Here is a 19,880-nt window from a genome sequence, read left to right on the forward strand (position 1 = left end):
CTCTTCATTCTCAGGTATGGTAAAGTCTTTGGTTCTGTTTGTCCAGATATGTTGATATCTCAGGGTTCAGGAGATGTCCTTACAGTTGGATGATGTTACATATGGAGTGTAAACATCTTTACTGTAGAGATGAGTCAGCCAGTGGTTTGGTCTCAGCCATTCACAACAAGTGAACTGAGGTTGCCTGTCTTTGGAACATAAAAAGTCCTAATAACTCTAATCTGTAGCATTTTTTTTCAATGAGCTAGTACCATTCTCATTGTCTTTCTATAAAGAAAATAATTCAGCTTGTATGAGAGAAAAAAAGATACTTTTCAAAGGGTGAGAATCCTGGAAACTTTGGGGAAGATTATCTCCTGAATTTTCTTTAAGTCCTTCAATGTAATTTCAGGCCATCATCAGTTTCCATGGTGCTCAAGGTGCTGTGTGAAGTACCTGTGCCTTTCTTCCCTTCCAAGTTTGTATGTTGCCCTTGCCCTAGCCTTTCCTAGAGCGAAAAGAAAGTCATTAGTGCTTTGAATGGCACTTTATTAAATTTGTTCTTTCATCTGACAGCAACATCTTAAGTATATGTTTCATGAATGTATTCTGAAGCTGCTGTAATGACAGCAGCATCATTGACAAGGCAGTTTAAAATGCCTGAGAATATACAGTCTCATCTCTTCCAGGCTCTGTCTCAGCAGCACTGCTTGGGTTGTGTGATGCACAGTTCCTCAGAGCTGGTATTCATTGAGGACAGCTGCCAAACAGCAGGAGGTCACTGCTTTTTCATTAACACTTCGTCTTTAGACTCATGATTGATTTAATCTTCTTGTGCCTTTGAAGAAGATAATAAATAGCATGTTTTCACTGCTGAATAAATTGATAAACTTTACTCTGTGTATTTGAACTTGGGAGGTCTAGTGCAGCACTGAACTTAGGCTGCCTTACTGAGAGCTCTGTCTTTAGGGAGATGCAGCAGGCAGTGTCATCTGGGACAGATGGTTCTTGTATTTTCCCAGTGAAGTAAAAAATTTGTTTTAGAGGGCTTTTGGCTCAGAGATGTCCAAGGCCATTTGTGAGATGAATTAAACCTGAGAGTGAGTTGGGCATTTTTCTCTGCAGTTCCAGACAAGCTTTTCTCCATTGACTTTTCTGTCTTGACTTCCCCCGCCTTGTTTCTTTGTTTCATCTCTCTGTGTAATGTTTTTATCCTCTAATTTCCATAGCCACTTACTTTTCTACTTGCCCCAGACCAAGTAGAAATGTTCTTGCTTGTCTTGCTGCAGGGAGAAGGGGCCTAAGTGTGTGAGAGGGTGAAGCAGTACCTTGAAGAGTGCTTGAAGAGTGCTCATTTTCTTTTGGTTAATCTACTCGTGCTCATGAAGGAATTGCTTACTTTTTACAATTTTATCAGTAATTCAGTACTTTACAGGAAGTTGGAATGAAATAGATAATGAGGATTAAAAAAGAAGAAAGGGTAACATATACCTCGCAGACATCAAAGCATTTGGCCTATATAGCTAAGCCAGGCTTTATCAATTTTAATAATTCCCTGCTGGCTCAACCTAAAATTAAAATCTGTTGGTGAATTAAAAAATTGCAGTAAGAAGTATTTAAATTTTTAAGTGGAAGTTTATTTCTCTAGTAGTAGAAAGCAAATAACTCAGTGCTGTGAGCCTTAAGGTAAAGCATACACTTTCTCATAGACTTTTTTGTGTGCAAGTCATGCCTATTTTACTCATGAAATTATCTTAATTATTTCAGAAAAAAATCTCTGACAAACAGAGTCTGTCTCAATATCCTGCGTATTAGGTAAGGGGTTCTAAATATTTGAAAGGTGTCATCTTCCTTTTTTCTGAGGGCACCTGGTTTTTTATCTTTTTTAGCCACATTGTGAGCTATGATAAGGGCAGTGACATTTCCCAGCACTTCATTGCTCATGACCTCCTTTAGTAATGTCTCTATATTCTGTTTATTGAGAATTGTTCACTTTTCCATGTGTTTTTCTCTCCTGTTCCTGTAAGACAGCCATGGGAACATTGGTATTTTATGCGGCGGTGTTTGGAAATTTGCATGGGCTCTTTGTGTCTCAGGAACTGTGGCTGGAGCATTGTGTTTGACTCCAGTATATTTTTGACTTTGATGTATTACTGTCTTGTACTGATGGCTGCAGAGAGGGGCATAGACCAAGGAAGGAAAAGATGGGAAGGACCAAGGCAGTGATGGCAAGATGATTTGGCTCCACTTGTTGTAGGATCCTTGGAAAGAGTAAGGCATTTAAAAGCCTGTGAGGCTGTCTAGTGGATGCTTCAGGTGCTGTAGAGTGTTAATGTAAATTAAAAAGTGTCTGATGCATACCTACTATTTTATTTTTAAACTATTGCTGTGTAAGAGACCTCTCTCAAGATCTTTCTCATCTTACTCATAGGCAGAGCTTTGAAGATTCTAAGTGCTGTTCAAACCCTGGATTGCATTTTATTTTCTCAGATGGGCAGTCTTCATCCTTATGTGGATGAATTTGATGCAGAGCTTCAACTCTGAGCTCAAGGGCTATAATTGCTGCGTTTAGTAGAATCATTGCTATTGCAGTCAGAGTCAGTGCTTCAGTTGGGCAAGAATCCTGCTTTCCTGGCAGAATGCAAACATATAACCCTGAGATGCTCAGGGTCAGACTCTTAAAATCCTTTAAAGCTAAATCACTTTTCAAAATCTGACCTATATTCCCTGCCCTGCAGCAAGGGAAAGAGCAAAAATGAGAGGGTGTTCTGGGAGATGGAGGATGCAAGTGACCATGAGGAACATCAGCCTCTCAGAGGACCTGAAAGGAGGTTGGTGGCATGATTTCTGTGCCTGGCTGAAAGGGGCAGTGCTGTGGCTGCACACGGAAAGAACAGGGGTACAGTTCACCAGTGGTGCTGCTGAGACAAAGTATTGTGAACTGTGACATTAGTCCATATGTGAAACCTGTTGGCCAAAACAAACAAATGAGCTGGGACACTAGCCTGGCTGCTACCAGCTGGCACTACATCAAGGTGCTGGGATGGAGCAGTGGGAGCAGAGGGTTGAAAGTGCCAGGAGAATATACACTGCATTGGATATTCTCCTGCATTGAATATTGCACTGCCCCAGGTGAGGACAGGACAGGGAGCACAGTGATGCTTGTGGAAGAAGTGGTGAATAAAACTTGATATTGGTGTAGGTACGATATTGAAGGGGAAGTATCGTTCACAGCAAGGCTGGCTCATGAGGAGGTAGGAGGTAATTGAACAGATGGGAGGATAGTGGCATTTCCACAGCTAAGTCATATAGGCCTCTTCAAAATCCCACCCCACACTGTGAAAAGACACTGTTCTGAAAGATGCAGTGAGTTGTTCTTGAGCAACACCAGCACTCACACAGTGCCTTTGATGCTAGAGGCAGAGAAACAGTATTTGGGAAGGAGGTGGGTGTTTGTGTTGGGTGCACGAAGAGGGGGGAGAGCATAAAGGGAGCATTTATGGAAAGGGGGATGTGAACTTGGATCAACTGGCCAGCGAGGTTTTCTCAGTGGCAGTTTGTTGGATGCCTCTGGAGCAGGTTGTGGGGCAGATAAATGGTGCCTTTAATTCAGGCACTTCTTGCAGGATGAGTGCCTGCTGCTGCTCACTCCCAGGAGAGAAGTGTCAGTACAACGTGAGTGGATCCGATTCTGTGCACAACACTTCTGCAGTCATTCTTTTATGTAACAATGTGACTTTTATTTTTGGGAAATGAGAGATCAACGGGTGTTCAATCCCCCACACTTGTAGCAGAGCTGGTACTAGTCTTCCTTGGAAACTGGATTCATTTCAGCAAGGGCATAGCTGAATCTTGTGGGTTAGTCAGGGGGTGAACAGGAGAGATAAAAATAAACCTCCATCTCAGAGCTGGGCAAAAAAATCTTCTTGGAGCTGGTTAATTATGTTGAGTCCTGGGCTTTTTCCCCCAGCCCCCCTTCTCCACAGTCCCGCTGGATGCCAGAGCGCTTTTCCAGCAGAGATCCGCTCGCTGCGCTGCGCTGCCTGCTCTCGCAATGCCAAAGGAGTGCGTTTTGTCTTTAGTCAGATTGGCTCCATCAGTTCGTATTTCCTTCTGAATGGATAATAAAGTGGAGAATCATTTTGAGGCGAGGAGTGAAGCGGGGAGGCTGCGTGTGTGAGGAGCTAGGCAGTAGGCAGCTGACGAGGAGGAGTAAAGTAGCTGCACAGCTTTCTCTCTGCCTCTGAAGTACAATATTTTCTGTTGAGTCACATCTGAAGAGAAGGATGAAGTTTTAACTGTACTTGGTACAGCCTGAGAAAGGGAAAAGATGCACTGTGGTGGGGAACTAAAGAATTTCTGTTGAGGGATGCTCCTGGAAACCAAAAGGATTTCTGCATTTTTAGCTTTTGCAATCATTAGCTTCTGCTGGTTTTTGCTTTCTGGATTTTTTAGTAGCTGTTTGCATTTTTTATTCCCTTCAACATGCCTTCAACTTTATGTGATTTCTCATCCTAGTGCTGCTGTGGAACGGGAAACTCTCGGTGCCTTTAACATTGCTTTCCCTGATACCTCAGATGGGACACCAACAATATGTTGATAATCTCCATAGTAAAAGTTCATTATCCGGTGAACCTTTAACAACAATAGGAATCCTTCAGGACTTGTATTTTCTATCAGAGCAAGCTGTTGTATTCTGTAGTTTTCTATTAATTCTATATATTACCTTTACATTTTAATCTTTTATTTTGAAGCAGCAAGGTAAGTGAGAGATTGGAACAAATGAAGTGCTGGGTATAAACTGCAAGTAGGCAGCAACCAAGGAGAATTGCTCTTTATTTTTAGAGTGAGCTCTCTGTGTGCATGTGTGTGTGTTTACTTTAGCAATACAATAGCTCCATTGGAAGCTGACTGAATTTAAAAATGTGCTTTGTAAAACAATTTACACTTAGTTTGTTCATTTGTATGCTCTGTTTCTTAGTTTTTGTTTTCACCCATTAGACACTAATTGTAGATTTCTTATGACTGGTAGAATTGAGGTTGTGTCTGTTTACTTCTCATACTTCTCTGTAAGGAGGGTTTGTATCTCAGCTGGAATTTGACATCGAAATCACTATGGGAAGAAGAGTAAAAGAGAAAGGAGCTTGGGGATAATTTAAATTTGATCATTTGAGAAGCAAATAACTTGAAGTAATAAATTACTGGTTTGATTCTTACTTAAATGTCACTTAAGAACGGGATTTTTTTAAACACAGAGTATTTGTCATTGGCCTGATTTCTTGTGCTGAGAAGCTTGTGAGTTGATGAGATGGAATGACTGGCATGCAGGAGCAATGAGGATGCTGTACAAGCTCGTGAATCAGAGCAGATGGTGTGACTGTTTTCAGATATCTTTTCAGTTTTCTTTCCATTTATATGGGCAGGTTTCTTTTGCTAATGGAGCAAGCCTTTCGGGGATAAACCTAAAGACTTAATACAGAATGCTAAGGTCTTCAGTCCCTGAGATGAAAAGAAGAGAGCTTATAGAAGTAAAGCTGCAGTTTTAGTCCAGGAGGATTTTAGTTGCCACGTGCTACGTTTTAATATCATGAGCTGTAAAACCCTAATTATTCCATTTGCTGCATATGGTACCTTCATCCAGCCTGGCTGAACACTGCCAAGTGTCTGTCCTAAGGGAGTGCAGAACAGGTCAGAATCAGTGAGTAAGATTGTGTAGAACTAGTCTGTACCAGGGCTGTGCTTTCTCTGCCCTGACAACAGAAGTAGGGTATCCTTATTCATCACCCTGTACTGGTGAGTGCTGCCTGTCCCTTCCCTGCCTGAATGTCCCTGTAAGCTGAGGCACTGCCGCCTGAAAAACCAGCTCCAGACATCATCAGTGAGTCATCAGAGTTCTGAGAAAATCCTCACTGATGAGTGGTTCATGGTGGCTCTTGTCAGGAATGCAGGACTTGGAGAATTCACACTGTTGGTCCAGCAGCAGTTCAGCATTGGGCTGTAAGTTGGATTGCAAGCAGAGGAGAGGCACAGAACATTTTGTTTCTGTTAGTCTAGGCAGAGCTTTTAGCATCATTCAGCATTTTCATAACAGTGCATGCAAACCTCATTTAAGGCAGAGGTACTCTGTTTGTACTGTCAGTGTTGTCTGTTTTCTTTCTGATTAGAGGTAGCTGAATAATCAGAGACCTTTCCCCAAAGTCTGGAAGACATTTCTAGAGTTTTCATCCCATGGCCAGTCAACTTGTCAGCATGCCCTGATAATTTTGTTTCAGTTCTTGGGGCTTTTTCCTTTAAACAAGAAGTTGCTCCTTGATCCTGCTCCGTATGTTCAATATAATGCTTTGTTCTTAGGATCCTGATTTGGGATAAATCTGTTTTAAGGAACAATTAATGCTTTAGGTTGTTAAGGACGAGCCATCTACTGATTGATTCAGCTGTGTACAAAACCTCCATGCTCTGGAACTACTCAGTTCAGGGTACTGCTGAACTTAACTATTTCCCCGTTTGCTCTTAAACTGCTGATAGCTGCTGCTCAGGTTTCATATTTGCTGGAAAGAAGTGAAGTACCTTTTACATAAGGTAGACAGAAGCAGCTGTGATGTCTGTTTTCAGTAGTCAGTTATCCCTTTTGCCTTTTCCTCAGCACAGGCTTGTCTCAGAGCTTGGTGGGTGCCTCAGAGTTAGCTTTCTGCTCACCAGGCATGAGCCTTTGCACTGCCATGGTCGGCAGCTTGCAGCCTGTGCCTCCCTCTGTGCTTGGGGACAGCCCCTATTTCTGTCTCCGGATGCTGCCTTTTCCTGGCTGCCAGGTGGTGACAGACCTCATTTGTTACTGCAGGCAATGCATCCTGTGCCAGGCACTGCTGCCTCCAGCCTGCAGGAAGAACTGGGATAGAAGGATGCAGAGGGAATGAGCACATACGAGGAATGGAAGGGCTGCCTGGTGCTGAGGTGCCCCCCAGGGGTTCCCAAGGCAGCTGGACTTAAAGTGTGGGTGTCTCACTCCCACTCCATCTGTGCTCACAGAAGGGATGCTGTCTGGATGACAGACATTAGTCCCCCGAAAGCTGAGACACACTTGACTTCTGGGGTATCCCCTAAATTTGTAAGAGGGTATTAAGGAGTTAAGGCAGAAAGTGATGTCTCTTCGATCTACTACACAGCAATACTCTTCTATTACATTGGTTTAATTTTATGCTGTTTTGCAACAGAACTTTTTGTATTGGTGAATGCCACGAACCCAAAACACTTCTGTGGGTGTTTTACCCTCATAGTTTGTGGCTTTTTACTGTTCCTTTACTTAGTAGCTACCTTGATAACTTGCTGGTGTGGCAGAGTATTATTCAGATGTGGTTTTTTTCCCCTTAGTCAGCAGGCCTTGTGTAAAAGGTGAGAAATAACTGTGCTGTGGGAGATGCAGAACTGTGTTGTATGCAGTGTTCCCTGGATCAGTTTTCCACCCTGAGGATGACTGATTGACCTCACCTGACCTTTTGTCATTTCTATCAAACTGCTCCAGAAGGGTTTTAAGTGGTTTTTTTTCTGAAACGTGTCAGATGTGAAGGCTGGCTGTCATTGCATTAAAATTTGTGGGTTAAATTTGTCATAGTTTTTGCTTAGCCGTACTGAAATAAATGTTGTAGGTACCAATACAACCTATAAAATATATTTGGAAGTGTTTAAAAACTTAAGAAAGTTCTACAGATATGTCTGGGATGTGGTTTTGCTGCTAGAGCAGTAATTCCTTAACAGGAAGCGTTGAGGCTTGGCAGCAGAGGGACTGTGAAAGGGTTATCAAGTAGGTTACCCTAGTAGGTGGGTAATAGTTCTTCTCCTCACATTGTTTTGTGTAAAATTGTCGTCCTTTTGTAACTGCTGTCTTTTCAATGGCATGAATGTATTCTCTCTTCAATCCACTGTGGAGTTCCATGTGTCTCTTCTGCACATTACTTTCAGCCTAAATGTCCTGAGGTGAAGGTATTTCTCAGCAAGTGTGCTTTGTTCTCCAGCTCTGCTGCATTTTGCCCAGGATTGCTCAGCTCAGTACCTTGTTGATCTGATCATCCATGCTCGGACTCAAAAGTTAGAATTTTTGTTAATTACCAAAAGAAGGTTTGAAGAAAGACACATTCTCAGCAGCAAAGCAATAATGCCATGTTCAGGTATGATCCAACCCAAAATTAAATCTAATGATACTAATTAGAAAATTGCAGGCTCATCTCCAGACGTCAAACAGCAAAACTGATGATAACTCTTCATATCTCTGTCAAGCCTTGTTAGGATTCTTTCAGCAATTATTGTGTTTTAAAATGCTGTAATATTCTCAGGAAGAGTCAATGTTTCAGCATGCTGAGTGCTGGGGCGATGTTGCTATGGCAGCCTTAGCCATGATTTCTTTCTCTTTTAAATGCCAAAATCTTTTTCCCCACAACGTCCTGCATTTTAGTTATTGGTTTTCTTCATGTTGAAATGGCACTTTTTAAAGTAGCAAAACCGTTTATCAGCCATTTTATTTATTGTTGCTATTCCAAGTGTAATTGCTAGTACAGGTGATGCAATACCACTTTGTGTGGATGATACTGCAAATATAATCTATCAAAAAGATTTCACTCAGTAGCACGAGTCAATAGGCAGAAAGGCTGCTGTGAAATGTTTTTCTGATCATCGTTAATTGTTTTTATATCTCTTTGCTGGGTTCATGTACCCTGAGGTACCAGCACCTTCTAACATGACACTGTGGGCTAAAGGTATCTCAGTATTAACCTTAGTGTGATGAAAGCCAGATAGCCATTAACAAGGGGTATCAGACATTGGGTTGAGCTGCCCATCGGAGTGGTGTAGTCACTATCCCTGGACATATTTCAAAGACGTGTAGATGTGCACTCAGGTACATGGTTTAGTGGTGGCCCTGGCAATGCTGAGTAAATTGTTGGATTTTATGACCTTAAAGATCTTTTCCAACCTAAACAAATCTGTGATTCTGTAAGATAAGCATACCTCACTTTTGCAGAGTTTTTGTGCTCTCACCCCCTTTTCTTCCACCAGACTGCAGCCAGCCCGCTGCAGTGTGGGCCGGTGCTGAGGGCACACAATGCGGCCTTTGTTCTGAACCGTGCTGGTCCAGTGTCTCACAGAACTGAACATGCTGCTCAGAGGGGGTTGCCGTCACCTCCCTTCTCCCTGGTGAGAGCCTCACTCTCTGTTTTATGCTGTAAGCATAAAACATAGCTGATCCCCAGCTGATCAGTAGAGATAACATAATTGGATTTTATTCCTTCATGGGATTTCTTGTGTTCTTTTTTCTTATTTGTGGATGCTGGCATGACATGCTTTTACTCCTGTTGTCATGGCAAATCTGTACGTCAGGAGGAAAAGTATCTGTTGTTTATGTGTTACAAGGCTATTTCAGAAGTGTGTCCAGTGACAAGGTAATGAGATGTGAAGTTTTTGTGGTAGCTTACCTGTGTCCCCTCTCTAAAATCCTAATATGTCAGCTTTGTCTTCATGGGAATAACAAAATAACCCAAACATCCCCAAGTAAAGCAGCAGTGTATTCCTCATGTTGAGCTTGAGGCTTTATTTTGTTTTGGGAAATTGGCTTTGTTTTCCCATGTTTTGGGAAGTTGAGGAACATAGAAGTGGTGGTGCCTGTGCCTACTGCTCTCTAGCACATCCAGAGACAGCTGTACTGAACTGAGCATGGAATTCTCCTGGAAGGAAATGCCTGCTAACAAGGCAGTCAGAACAAACCATGTGTAGTCCGTGAAGGCTTGCAGCATCTGGCAGAACACCAGGATCCAAATATTATTTTCTAAAAGACTTGATTTCTTGTTGTGTGTTAATGTGACTCCTGGAGTGATTCTGGAAGAGAAAAAGACTTCAGCAGGGATTTGCATCTAGATTAGGTTTTGGGTTTTTTCCCTGGGTGAACCTGCATTAACTTTTGTTGTCGCTTCACTTGTCTGTGCTACAAAAAAGCATGGCTCTAACACACAAGACAACACGAGAGAAATAAGGGATCTTTATATGAGACAAGTTGCAGAGCACCTAGTCTGGAGCGTGGCAGGGGACAGGAGCATGCACACAGCCCTGGCTGGAGAGGAGGAGGAGAGGATGTGGCAGGAGGTGCAGAGACACTTTGGGACCAGCCCACAGAATGAGTGAATGCTCTGAGCTTCAGGTCTGAGTGTGGGCTTGGGGTGGGGAATGGAGAGAGGAAGCCTGCAGGAGAGGAAAAAGAGGGTGATTCTATTACTTGATTCTTGGCTTTCCACTCAGTGGGCAATGATTTGATCTTCGGTGGTAAACAGTGATTTCCGTTCATTTCCACCCACTGTAGAGAGAGGTGGAAAGGCTTCCCTCTGAGCCAGAGCTGCTGTCCACGTGTTCTGCTCTGGCCTTGTTCCCGGCTTTGGAGGAAGCAGTTTCTGTCCTTCTTGGGGAAAGATGGAAAGGTACTGCTGGTATTTGATTAAATCAAAGATGTGCTTTTGAAAATCTCCAACAACGTAGATACTCCTCTGTGTACACACACAGACACACACACACATATACACACATGTATATATACACACCTATACATATGCCACAAATACTGTATATAAATAAAAATGACAGCATTGTACTGTTTGCTCTGAGCTGCCAGCTTTGGAATGGCTGCAATTTTGCAAGTAAGTGTTCAGCAGGAAAAGGTGATTTCTGTAAAAAGCTGTTGCTCTTGGGTGTTGTAGCAGACAAAGAAAGGGAGAGCGAGCTCTGTCTTGAATTGATTTTTTTTAAAACTAAAGTTATTATTATGCCGCTCTGGTGCCTTGAAAGCTGCATGCAGAAGGAAACATGATGAAGACTGAGCTTTCAGAGGGAAACCTTGCACAAGCATATGTAGGCTTTTCTCCTAGCACTTGGAGTTCAATATGCTGGATAATATTTGAAATTAGCATTTCTGTGTGCTACCCTCAAGCAACATGTGTAGGGAGCCACAACTGTGGAGCTCTTTTTCTTGGCTGCCATTGAATCTGATTGCTTGCTTTCCAAGCAATTCTTGGAGATTCTCCAAGCAATTCTTCTCTCTTCACTTCTTGCAACTAGCACAGAAGTGATTTTTTTATGTTAAAATATCAGTTACCCACTCAAGTCAAAGTGGCTAAACTGTGTAAGTGGTGGAAGAAGAGAGTCTGAGAAAATATTTCTTATGTTAGCCCTGTTTTATGAGGAAATAGTTAGATTACAAAAAAAAAAAAACCAAAAAAACCAAAAAAACCAAAAAACCAAAAAAACAAAACTAAGAAAAACCCCACCAAAAAATCCCAACTAATTTTTCTGAAACAATGGCCTGAAAATTCTAGAAAATTAAAACTAACTTTCTTTAAAGAAGCTGATAATCAATCTCACAGAGAATTTGTTTAGCCTGCAAAAGGGCAGGTATTGCCTTTGGTGTGGAAGTTCAGCTGAGATGCTTGATGAGGAAACTTAAACCTGAAGCACAGATGCAACTTCTTTTATAGCATATTAATTTAGTTCTAATTATAGAGATTGGTATTTGCAATGCTGCTTCCTCCAGATCAAAAAACACTCTCTCCCTTCCTGCCCACAAAGTGAAACAATAAAAATGAAAGAAAGTTACAGTAAGTCTTAAATAAAACAAGAATATGAGAAAGAATATGTGCTTCAGGCAGCAAGTCCAAACTGAATCATCAAATACAGTTGTGTTCTTCAGTCACCTTGCTTCTGGGAGGATCCTGTGTGGGTCTCTTGTGTGCCCTACTCTTTGGAGGAAAAACTGGTTGTATGTTGCTTAGTAAGTAAGGCAGTAAAAGCACATGGAAGTTTAAAGTATTTAACATTGTAGGGTTTTCTGTTTTTATTTTGCTCATTACAGAGGGTATTTAAACTGGGGAAAATAATAAACTGCAAAATCTCCAGAGCTGGAGTAGAGGTGACATGCAGAAGCTTCATGCTGTCAGCTCAGCCTGTTTGTGCATATGCTGAGTGCAGCATATTTAACTGCAGGTTAGTTCGGGAGCTTGCAAGCTTTGAGGTTTTTTTTGTTTGGTTCATTTTCTGGATTTTTTTTTTTTTACTGCTTTGTAGCAAAATATTAAGATGAAAATACTAAAATAGCAGAAAGGTTTTACTCCTAAAATCTGTCATCCAGTCTTCTTGCCACTTTACATCACTTGGTGCAATTCCTGTGGGCTAGCTGGTACTGTGCCAAGTTAAATTTGATTTCTGCTTTGGTTTGAAGAAAGGATGAAGATTGTGAACTTGAAAGGAGAGGAAATGTGCAAGGATAGAATTTATAATGTCAGAACTCCGCATTTGGGGGGTAATTAAATCACACAGTGCGCAATTGCCAGGAGCTCAAGCCTGAGATTAATTTGCAAACCTGGTAGAAAAACGACTACAGAATTGCTTTTTGAATTTGACCTTTTTTTTTTTTCCACTCTCTTGAATAGAAGAGGGAGTGAGGAACACTTATTCCAACAAGAACCTGATCTGGGGAGGTGGCCAAAACCATGATAATGTCTGTACACTTTAAATAGCACATCCTCTTTCTGTCTGATTTTATGTGTATGCTGGTTATAGGTTTTGGGGTTTTTTTAATTCTTCTGCTTAAGTTACCTCGGATATTTCTATCTGAACCAAACTGTAATGTTTTTTTCCCCTCTTTTGGTAGCTGCCTCATGACAGAATAAAAACTGGATGCAAGTTGTGCATTGAGAAGTGATTGATGTGTGCTTGTGCAGCTTGTAGCACTATGAGAAACACAGGTGCAGCTGATGATGTTTGCTAGAAGTAGATTGAAAAAGCAAGAAAATGAATTTTCACTTCTGCACAGAAAACCTGTTATAAAACTGCAGGGCAGGAAGCAATTCCGGAAGCAAAAACTCCATTTGTTACTGCGGGACAAAATGAAGAGGCTTCTCCAAGGCCAGGTAGATGATAATTCAAACCATGCACATCGCTGCCAGCTCTCCCCAGTGGAGATTGAGTCAGACATGTTTGTTTGTGGAATGAACAGGAGCTCTCCAAGTACTGAGTTTTCCATGGCTGGAGGGGACTTCCATCAGGATGGAGAACATGATTCCAAGGGAGTGAGTGAAGTGTGTGTTGGTGAGGTGGAACTGAACTGGGGTGGCTACGTAAAAATACCATGTTCAGTTCAGCAGAACAAGAAGGACTTGCAGGGAAGTTCTGGTGGTATCACGCAGACCTCTTCTGAAATAAAGGGCAGAGTGTCTGAGGGGCAGGACCTTTCTTCCCTGAGCATTACCATGAGCTGGAGGGATGCAGCTGAAAGGCAAGTGTGCTTTCCCAAGGAAAAGACCATTGCATACAAGAGTCGAAGAAGGCAGTCAAGAGACCGCTCAGCTGATGTGGTTGATTACATAGTTAAAGAGCTACAGGGAATAAGTCGAATCCAGACAGAGATTGCAGAGCTCCGTCAGCACCTCACCTTGATAAAGGGCTCTGTGGATGAAGTCTCCAGCTGTGTGGACACTGTCTTGAGTGAGATAGAAGGCCTGCAAGGTGGTTCCAGTGGAAAAGCCCAGGCTACACATGCTCGAGAGCCAAGAGGGGATGTACAAAAGGAAGAACCAGTGTTATATTTTTATGGCATCCCAGAGAAAGATGATGAAAACACAGTAGATCTTATCTGCAGTCTTTTGTCTGAATATCACTGTTTCAATGGTATTCAGTGCAGTAAGTATATAAAAGATGCTTATAGGTCAGATATTGGTACAGGCAAGCCATTAACGCCAAGACCAGCAGTTGTGAAACTTGTGAGTTGTGAACAGAGAGACTTTATTTTACAGAAGTCTATCCTTCTGCAGAGCTCAGGGGTCCGGGTTGCTACTAGTGAGGAGCAAAAGAGGCAGAATGGCCAAAGGGGCCAGAAAACAGATTCAGTCTCTTCGCAGTCTGGCTTGAAGAAAAACAATCATAATTCTGTGAATCCTGATGGAGCTCAGAGAACTGATGCAGTTGGGCACCTCCAGACTGACTCATGCCAGGTTAAGTATAAAAGCACAAGTAGGACAGCAGAGTGTGCAGGGGACAGACTTGATTCTGAGCAGAAGTCAGCCTTGACCAAGAAAGACACCTTGATACTTGAAGCTGGAGAGGAAGCACAAACAGTAAGCTGCAGTGAGCAGCCTTCAGATGACAGGGACCTTGCTGAACCTCCACAGGTGACCATTTCACCTAAATCAGGTGATGGGAATCACTGCTGCTCATCTGACTCTTCGGGCCATGCAAGCCAGATGTGTGCTTCAAGTAATGGTAGTGAGCAGAGGCTTGACACTAAAAGCATCACTGAGAATTCTTCTTCTCTTCTAGAAAAAGATGAGGGGATAACCACAGAAGAAATTGAAACAGACTATGATAACTCTTGCAAATTTACCAGTGCAGAGAAAGGTGATGTTCAAAGAGAAGATGTATCCAGTGGGGTGACAACCATTAGTTATGATCATACAACAGATGAAATGGCTGACAGTAGTGACAGCTTGAAAGATATGATCCAAATGGACCTGAATGATCAAGATCCAACTGATCAGGTCTTTAGGGATGTCCTGGAAAATTCCCAGTATTTCCTTGACCACTCCCGGGACAACATTGATCTTGTAGACATGAAGTTTTACACTAATAAGCTTGGGAAAGCTATTCACCACTTCAGGTCTGCTCTGCAAGTGGTGTTCCATAAACTGGAGACAAGTGATTCTGAAATCCTTTTGGAAAATGATAGTGGCTTACAGATGGATGATGACAACACGCTTATGCTGACCAGTTCAGGTATGGGCGGCAGCTCTGACTACTTTGCAGAAACCCCTCCTAGTCAGTCCTCTGAGAGCCAGGCAAATGCAAATGCCAACAGTGAAGCATCTGCTCAGATGCAATTTGCTCCTTCCAGTCTTTCCTCTGTTTCGCAAGAGCCTCCCGTTTCCAGTGTGCTGCCATCATCTGTCTGTGAAATCCCTGCTAGGCAGCAGTTACCTCCTGAGGAGCTTGGAGAAGATGGGAACTGTCTACCTGAGCCAGGAAAGGAGGGCAGGCCCATGAGCCTTGACAAGGTGTGCGCAGAGACCATCTACCTGAACAAATGCATCAACAATTTCAAAAATGTGCTGAGGGAAAAGAGACAAATGCGTAGGAGACTGTTAAAAGAATTAGCACAGGAGGGAAACTGGATTTCTGCTGAGGAGACAAATTCAGGTAAAACGAAAAAATGTTTTTAAGGAGATGTCAAAATCTGGTATTTGTGCAGCCAGTGGCCAACACTTCATTCTGTGGGTGAACTGTAAACATTTTGTGAGTTTATTAAAAGTTATGAGCACATAGTTACAAAGACAAGTACAACAGTGCTGTACAACAGTACTGACAAAACCCCCTAAAATTTACTGTGTAACATGCTGAAATGCCAGTTAGCAAGCTTCAACTTTTTTTTTTTTTCTTTGAGAGAGGAAGATTTGCACTGCTTCTTCCAAATAGCAGGTGTTGAGGTTTTTCGTCATAATTCGTGACTTGGTTTCTTGTTAAATATAATAGCTAAGACATGTGATAACAAAGTGTGCATTTGAGCTATAAGTAGCCAGATTTGCAGTTTTGAGAGTTGAGTGGATCTAGACTTCAAGTGACTCTGTCACAAAGTGGGAGTTCTCAGTGTTTAATCACTTCTAGATATTATCCTAGTAGAGACCTTTAAAATAATAAATACTACTACTAATAAAAGTTAAAAAACTGGAACGCTTAAACTTTTATTTTGGTATTGTTTCCATAACTTGTCTATGAAATGGAAAAATTTTGTTTCTGGGGAACTACATTTCTTATTTCCAGTACAGATTTTGAAATGTGTGACCAAAGCAGATGTGAGCTGATACAGTGGTGGAGCAGTGTTGCTAAACTCATTTCCTGAGTCTGTGGGAGATAGAGCTGACTGGCATCTTTTGATGGGACATGTTTTGACAGCCTTGATTTGGTAAAACAGAACCTAAAGTTGAAGTGTAGGTCCATCTTCCCCCTTCCTCTCCAGGCAGTGAGAAGGCTTTCTCAGTGTCATCCCTATGAGTCACTACACAGTTAAGGAAAGAGGCTTTGTTTCAAGAGTGGAAGTTATTTTAACTACATCTTGAAATCTTCATGTCAACATGAAATCTTGTTGTGAACTTCCTTGTAGCAAATACTGAGTTCACTCTTCTTGTAGTCATGGAAGCTGGTCAGAATGATCGGGGGGCTCCTCTCCCTGCTGAAGGAGTCATCTAATGCCAAGTGCTTTTCCAGTTACGCTGCTTTCACTGTGAAGAAACAATCTGTCAACCCATACTTGATTTCTGTACCAGTCATCCTCTCAGTTATGCAGATCATAAAGCTGGTAATCAGCTCTCTGCTTTATTATTTTATGCAAGGTCTTTAGTATAGAGTTGGCTCAAACAGTAAGTTTTTAATGAGGGAAGCGATGGGATTTGTTAGTGGGCTTGGCACAGATGCATTTTTTTCTTGGGTAGTGTTTGTGTGGTGCTCAAGTCCTGGACATATGTCCTAATTTTAGAACCTGAGAGAACAGGCAGTGGTTTGGATTAGCATGTGCCACAGTACAGCAGAAGTACTGAAATAGCCTGTTTCTGAATGTGAGAGGAGGCTGCTCATCTCAGCAGAGTTTGAGCAGCGCAGGCATGTTCACAAGGCAAGAAGTAGCCAAAACAATTGAGAAGGAGGAACAGAGCTGCGCTTTGTACCTCAGATCTGGCTCCAGGATGAATTGGGATTCCTTGTCCTCCCCAGTTCAATTCTCTTGAACATCATCCATTGATGTGACAAAAAATTGGTGGTACTTGTGTGCCACTCCCATAAGGAAAGATCTATAGTAGATTTGGCAGTTGAAACTATAAAAATAAGTGTGTGATGAAGTCACAATGTAGGAAATGTACTCTGAGAGACAGAAGGAGTCAAAGATAGTGGAAAAAAGTGTATGAAGGATAAGAAAGGAAGGACCTTGGGGAGAAAACCCTGGAGATGCCAGGAAGCAGAGCAGCTTTAATGATCTTTAAGGTCTCTTCCAACACAAAACATTCTATGATTCTGTGACTCCCTGAAACAGTGTTGTTTTGGCATGCATTTTTCAAGAAAGAGAAACTGCAGTTCTGTGTCCTATTTCTATGTACTCAAGTTTGAGCCAAGCTTTTATTTTCTTCCTTTCGAAAAAGCATCATACCTGGAATGCAATGAAATTATGTTGATTTGCTTTTTTCCCTGGCTGTAGATGAGTGTTTGTGTCTTACTTTAAAAATGTCATTTGTTGTTAATAGCCTTTTTAGTTCCCAGATAAGATCCACTGAAAACCCAGTTCTGAACCTAAACCTCACATTTGCTCAATAGTTCAGTTCAATGTATTTTCTTAAATGTGGTTGGCAGCAGCCTCCAGCAAAGGAATGGAAGATAAGTTTGAAGGTGTTGGTAAATATGCATGTTTTGGTGAATCAGAGATGATGCACTGGCATAAAGGTTTAAATTATTTATAGTTGAACACAGATGCAAATTACTGAAAGAACTTGGAACTTGGCAGATGCATATAAATAATTGTTGTGTTTAATTGGAAGTCAAAAGAAAAAAAAAATATCCCCTGAAAATCTGAGGAAGCTTTTAAAGTTTGAATTTGAAAATAAAGAAAAAAAAGTGTAAGTGAAGATGATGATAGTTTGAATTTGTTTAAAATAAAGCCCTGCAATGCTAGAGATTTTATGATATTTAAGGTAACTGCTCAAAAGTGAAATTGTGAAAGAATTCTGTGATCAGGGTTTAGCCAAGTTAGTCACCATTGATGAAGCTGTGAGTGCACGTGCTGAAGTGAGACACAAGATTTTAAATCTGTCTGCAGTTGCTCAGAGCTTTGCCAAATTTTACATTTGGCCTGAAACTGTCCCTAACTGCCTTAAACTGATGGGCCTCAGAAATCAAAGATGAATATGGGTTTTAGGCCAAAATGGGTTTTTGGTTTTTTTTTTTGTTTTTAATTACCCAAAAATTAGTCTAATGCAAGATTCATTGCTTTGTATTTGTATAAAAATAAATTTGACCTACATTTGAAAAGCTCCAGTGCCCTGAGGTCTTAAAATTTGGCAGTGCTAGCCTGTGTCAAGGAATTTTCTGTGGAAAATCAACCCCAAATGAGCGGAGTGAATACGCTTTTGAAAAATATGTAGTTTGCATATGCTCACTGGTAGCTTGCTACTGTTGAGCTGTTGCTTTGCCAGAGACTCCATCTGTCCTCAGTGTTTTCCAGCCGGGGGCTAAAAGCAGGGTTTCCCTGCTCGACGTGACTGAGAGCCACAGCAGACCTGAGAGGGGACACGGGCCCGGGTCTCCCGCATCTTCTGCGCTTCGAGACTCCACAGGAGAGGCCAGGAAGGAGTAGAGTTCAAATGCAAAGGAATTAAAAACCCAGGAATGAGGGATGCCTGGATCTTCCTGAGACACACTGAAACCACCCCAGGGACCAAGTCAGGAGAGATTTGGCATGGGTTGGAAGGGCTTGGGGTGACTGTGTAAAAAGAAGGACAAAACCAGATGACTTAATGTGGAATTGTGTCTGTCTAGGTGAGAAGGTTTTGCTTAATTAAACAGGACAGGCAGGGTTACTTCAGAGAACAGTCAGAAAGGTCCATGCCAAACAAAACACATTCCCATCTGAGTCCGGAAAGGACTGCAGGTTTCCTCAGTTTCTCCAGGTCAGCTGGTCTGTGCAGAGCAGATTGCCAAAACAGAGCCCTTGTGCCACACGGGTGGTTGCAGCATCCTGCTGCTTGCGATTTCGCCTCTGTTAGCTCCAAAGGTGAAGCCTGCAGGGTGGCCCAGAGACTTTCTGTCCTAGTGAGCATCCATGCAAGTATGTCTTAAGGTGGGGAACAGGATTTTTTATTTTAGCTACAATCCAGCACTTTGTTTTCTAAAGTAATTTGACTTCTCCTTAGCAATTGAGTTAAAATAGCTTCTCTATTTTCCTGTCTTAGTGATTGCATGTCTGTAATTACACCCATATAGACAGTAACTTCAAAAACTATTTTTGCTTTTAAACCAATTTGAGTGTCTCCTGTTGCCATGAAGATATTCCTTCCCCTCCATCTTTCATACACAAATGAGTAATAGGATTCTTCTGTGCAGATAGAGAATTATCTGATTGGAAGACTTAAAAAATATCATGTCTGTACCGGAAGTTTTGAGTATGACTCTCATGTAACTTTACTAGCCTTGAAATTGCCTATCCATAAACATGAGATTTCGTGTAGGAGGCTTCAGGATTTTTTTTTTTTTTTTTTTTTTTTTTGATCAGAGGAAAATTGCCTAGATGTATAAACTCAGAAAATATCTCTCTGCATTATGATATTTGCAAAAGCAAAATGTGTTCCGTGGGAGCTGCCAGTTTCCTCGTACTGGGCAAAATATACAGGCAGTGAGGAAGGGAGCAGGGGGGATGTTTCAGATGCAGGGATGCAGGCAGTGGATGCAGTCTGGGGGAGAGGGGAACAAATTTGTTCCTCCTTATAATAAATCCAGGGTTTTTTTCCTGTATGATAAATGGCACCTCCAATTCTGTGTTAAGATTACTTAAAATTTTTCAGTTAAGAAAACAGGAACAGTAACTCTAAAAAGAGCTCTCAAAAGCATGTATTTTAATGCACGTGCAGTTATGGATAAAATTGGATGAGTTTAACTTGAGGTTGTCTGTTAGAGATTAATTGTCTGGTGCATGTCCCAGGAAGCACATGGGAAAACTGCTGCACGAACGTGTTAGCAACTTGAGGCAAACCTTTACCCCTGTTTCTATAAAAATCACTATACAGAACTCATGGCAGAAATCTGGTCTACTAACTTTTGTTCCTCTCCTTCTTGTCTTTTTTTTTTTTCTT

At 41.7% G+C, this 19,880-nt stretch overlaps 1 protein-coding gene across 5 annotated transcripts in view; it reads left to right on the forward strand.

Moving 5' to 3' along the window:
- The window catches only part of UNC13B (unc-13 homolog B), a 206,110-nt gene that overhangs the window by 95,903 nt on the left and 90,327 nt on the right, over positions 1-19,880 (forward strand). Inside the window, exons 1-3 of one of the 5 annotated variants that reach the window (XM_063180304.1) lie at positions 3,926-4,740; positions 7,989-8,141; positions 12,656-15,192. The exons of 2 other annotated variants lie outside the window; for them this stretch is intronic. In XM_063180304.1, coding sequence (XP_063036374.1) covers positions 12,759-15,192 — 2,434 coding nt within the window. In that variant the 5' untranslated portion in view covers positions 3,926-4,740; positions 7,989-8,141; positions 12,656-12,758. Of the gene's footprint in view, positions 1-3,925; positions 4,741-7,988; positions 8,142-12,655; positions 15,193-19,880 lie in introns of those variants that run through there. 2 more of the 5 variants (XM_063180303.1, XM_063180305.1) reach the window with 2 other exon arrangements.

This window comes from Melospiza melodia, chromosome Z (assembly GCF_035770615.1).
Source record: "Melospiza melodia melodia isolate bMelMel2 chromosome Z, bMelMel2.pri, whole genome shotgun sequence".
NCBI lineage: Eukaryota > Metazoa > Chordata > Aves > Passeriformes > Passerellidae > Melospiza > Melospiza melodia.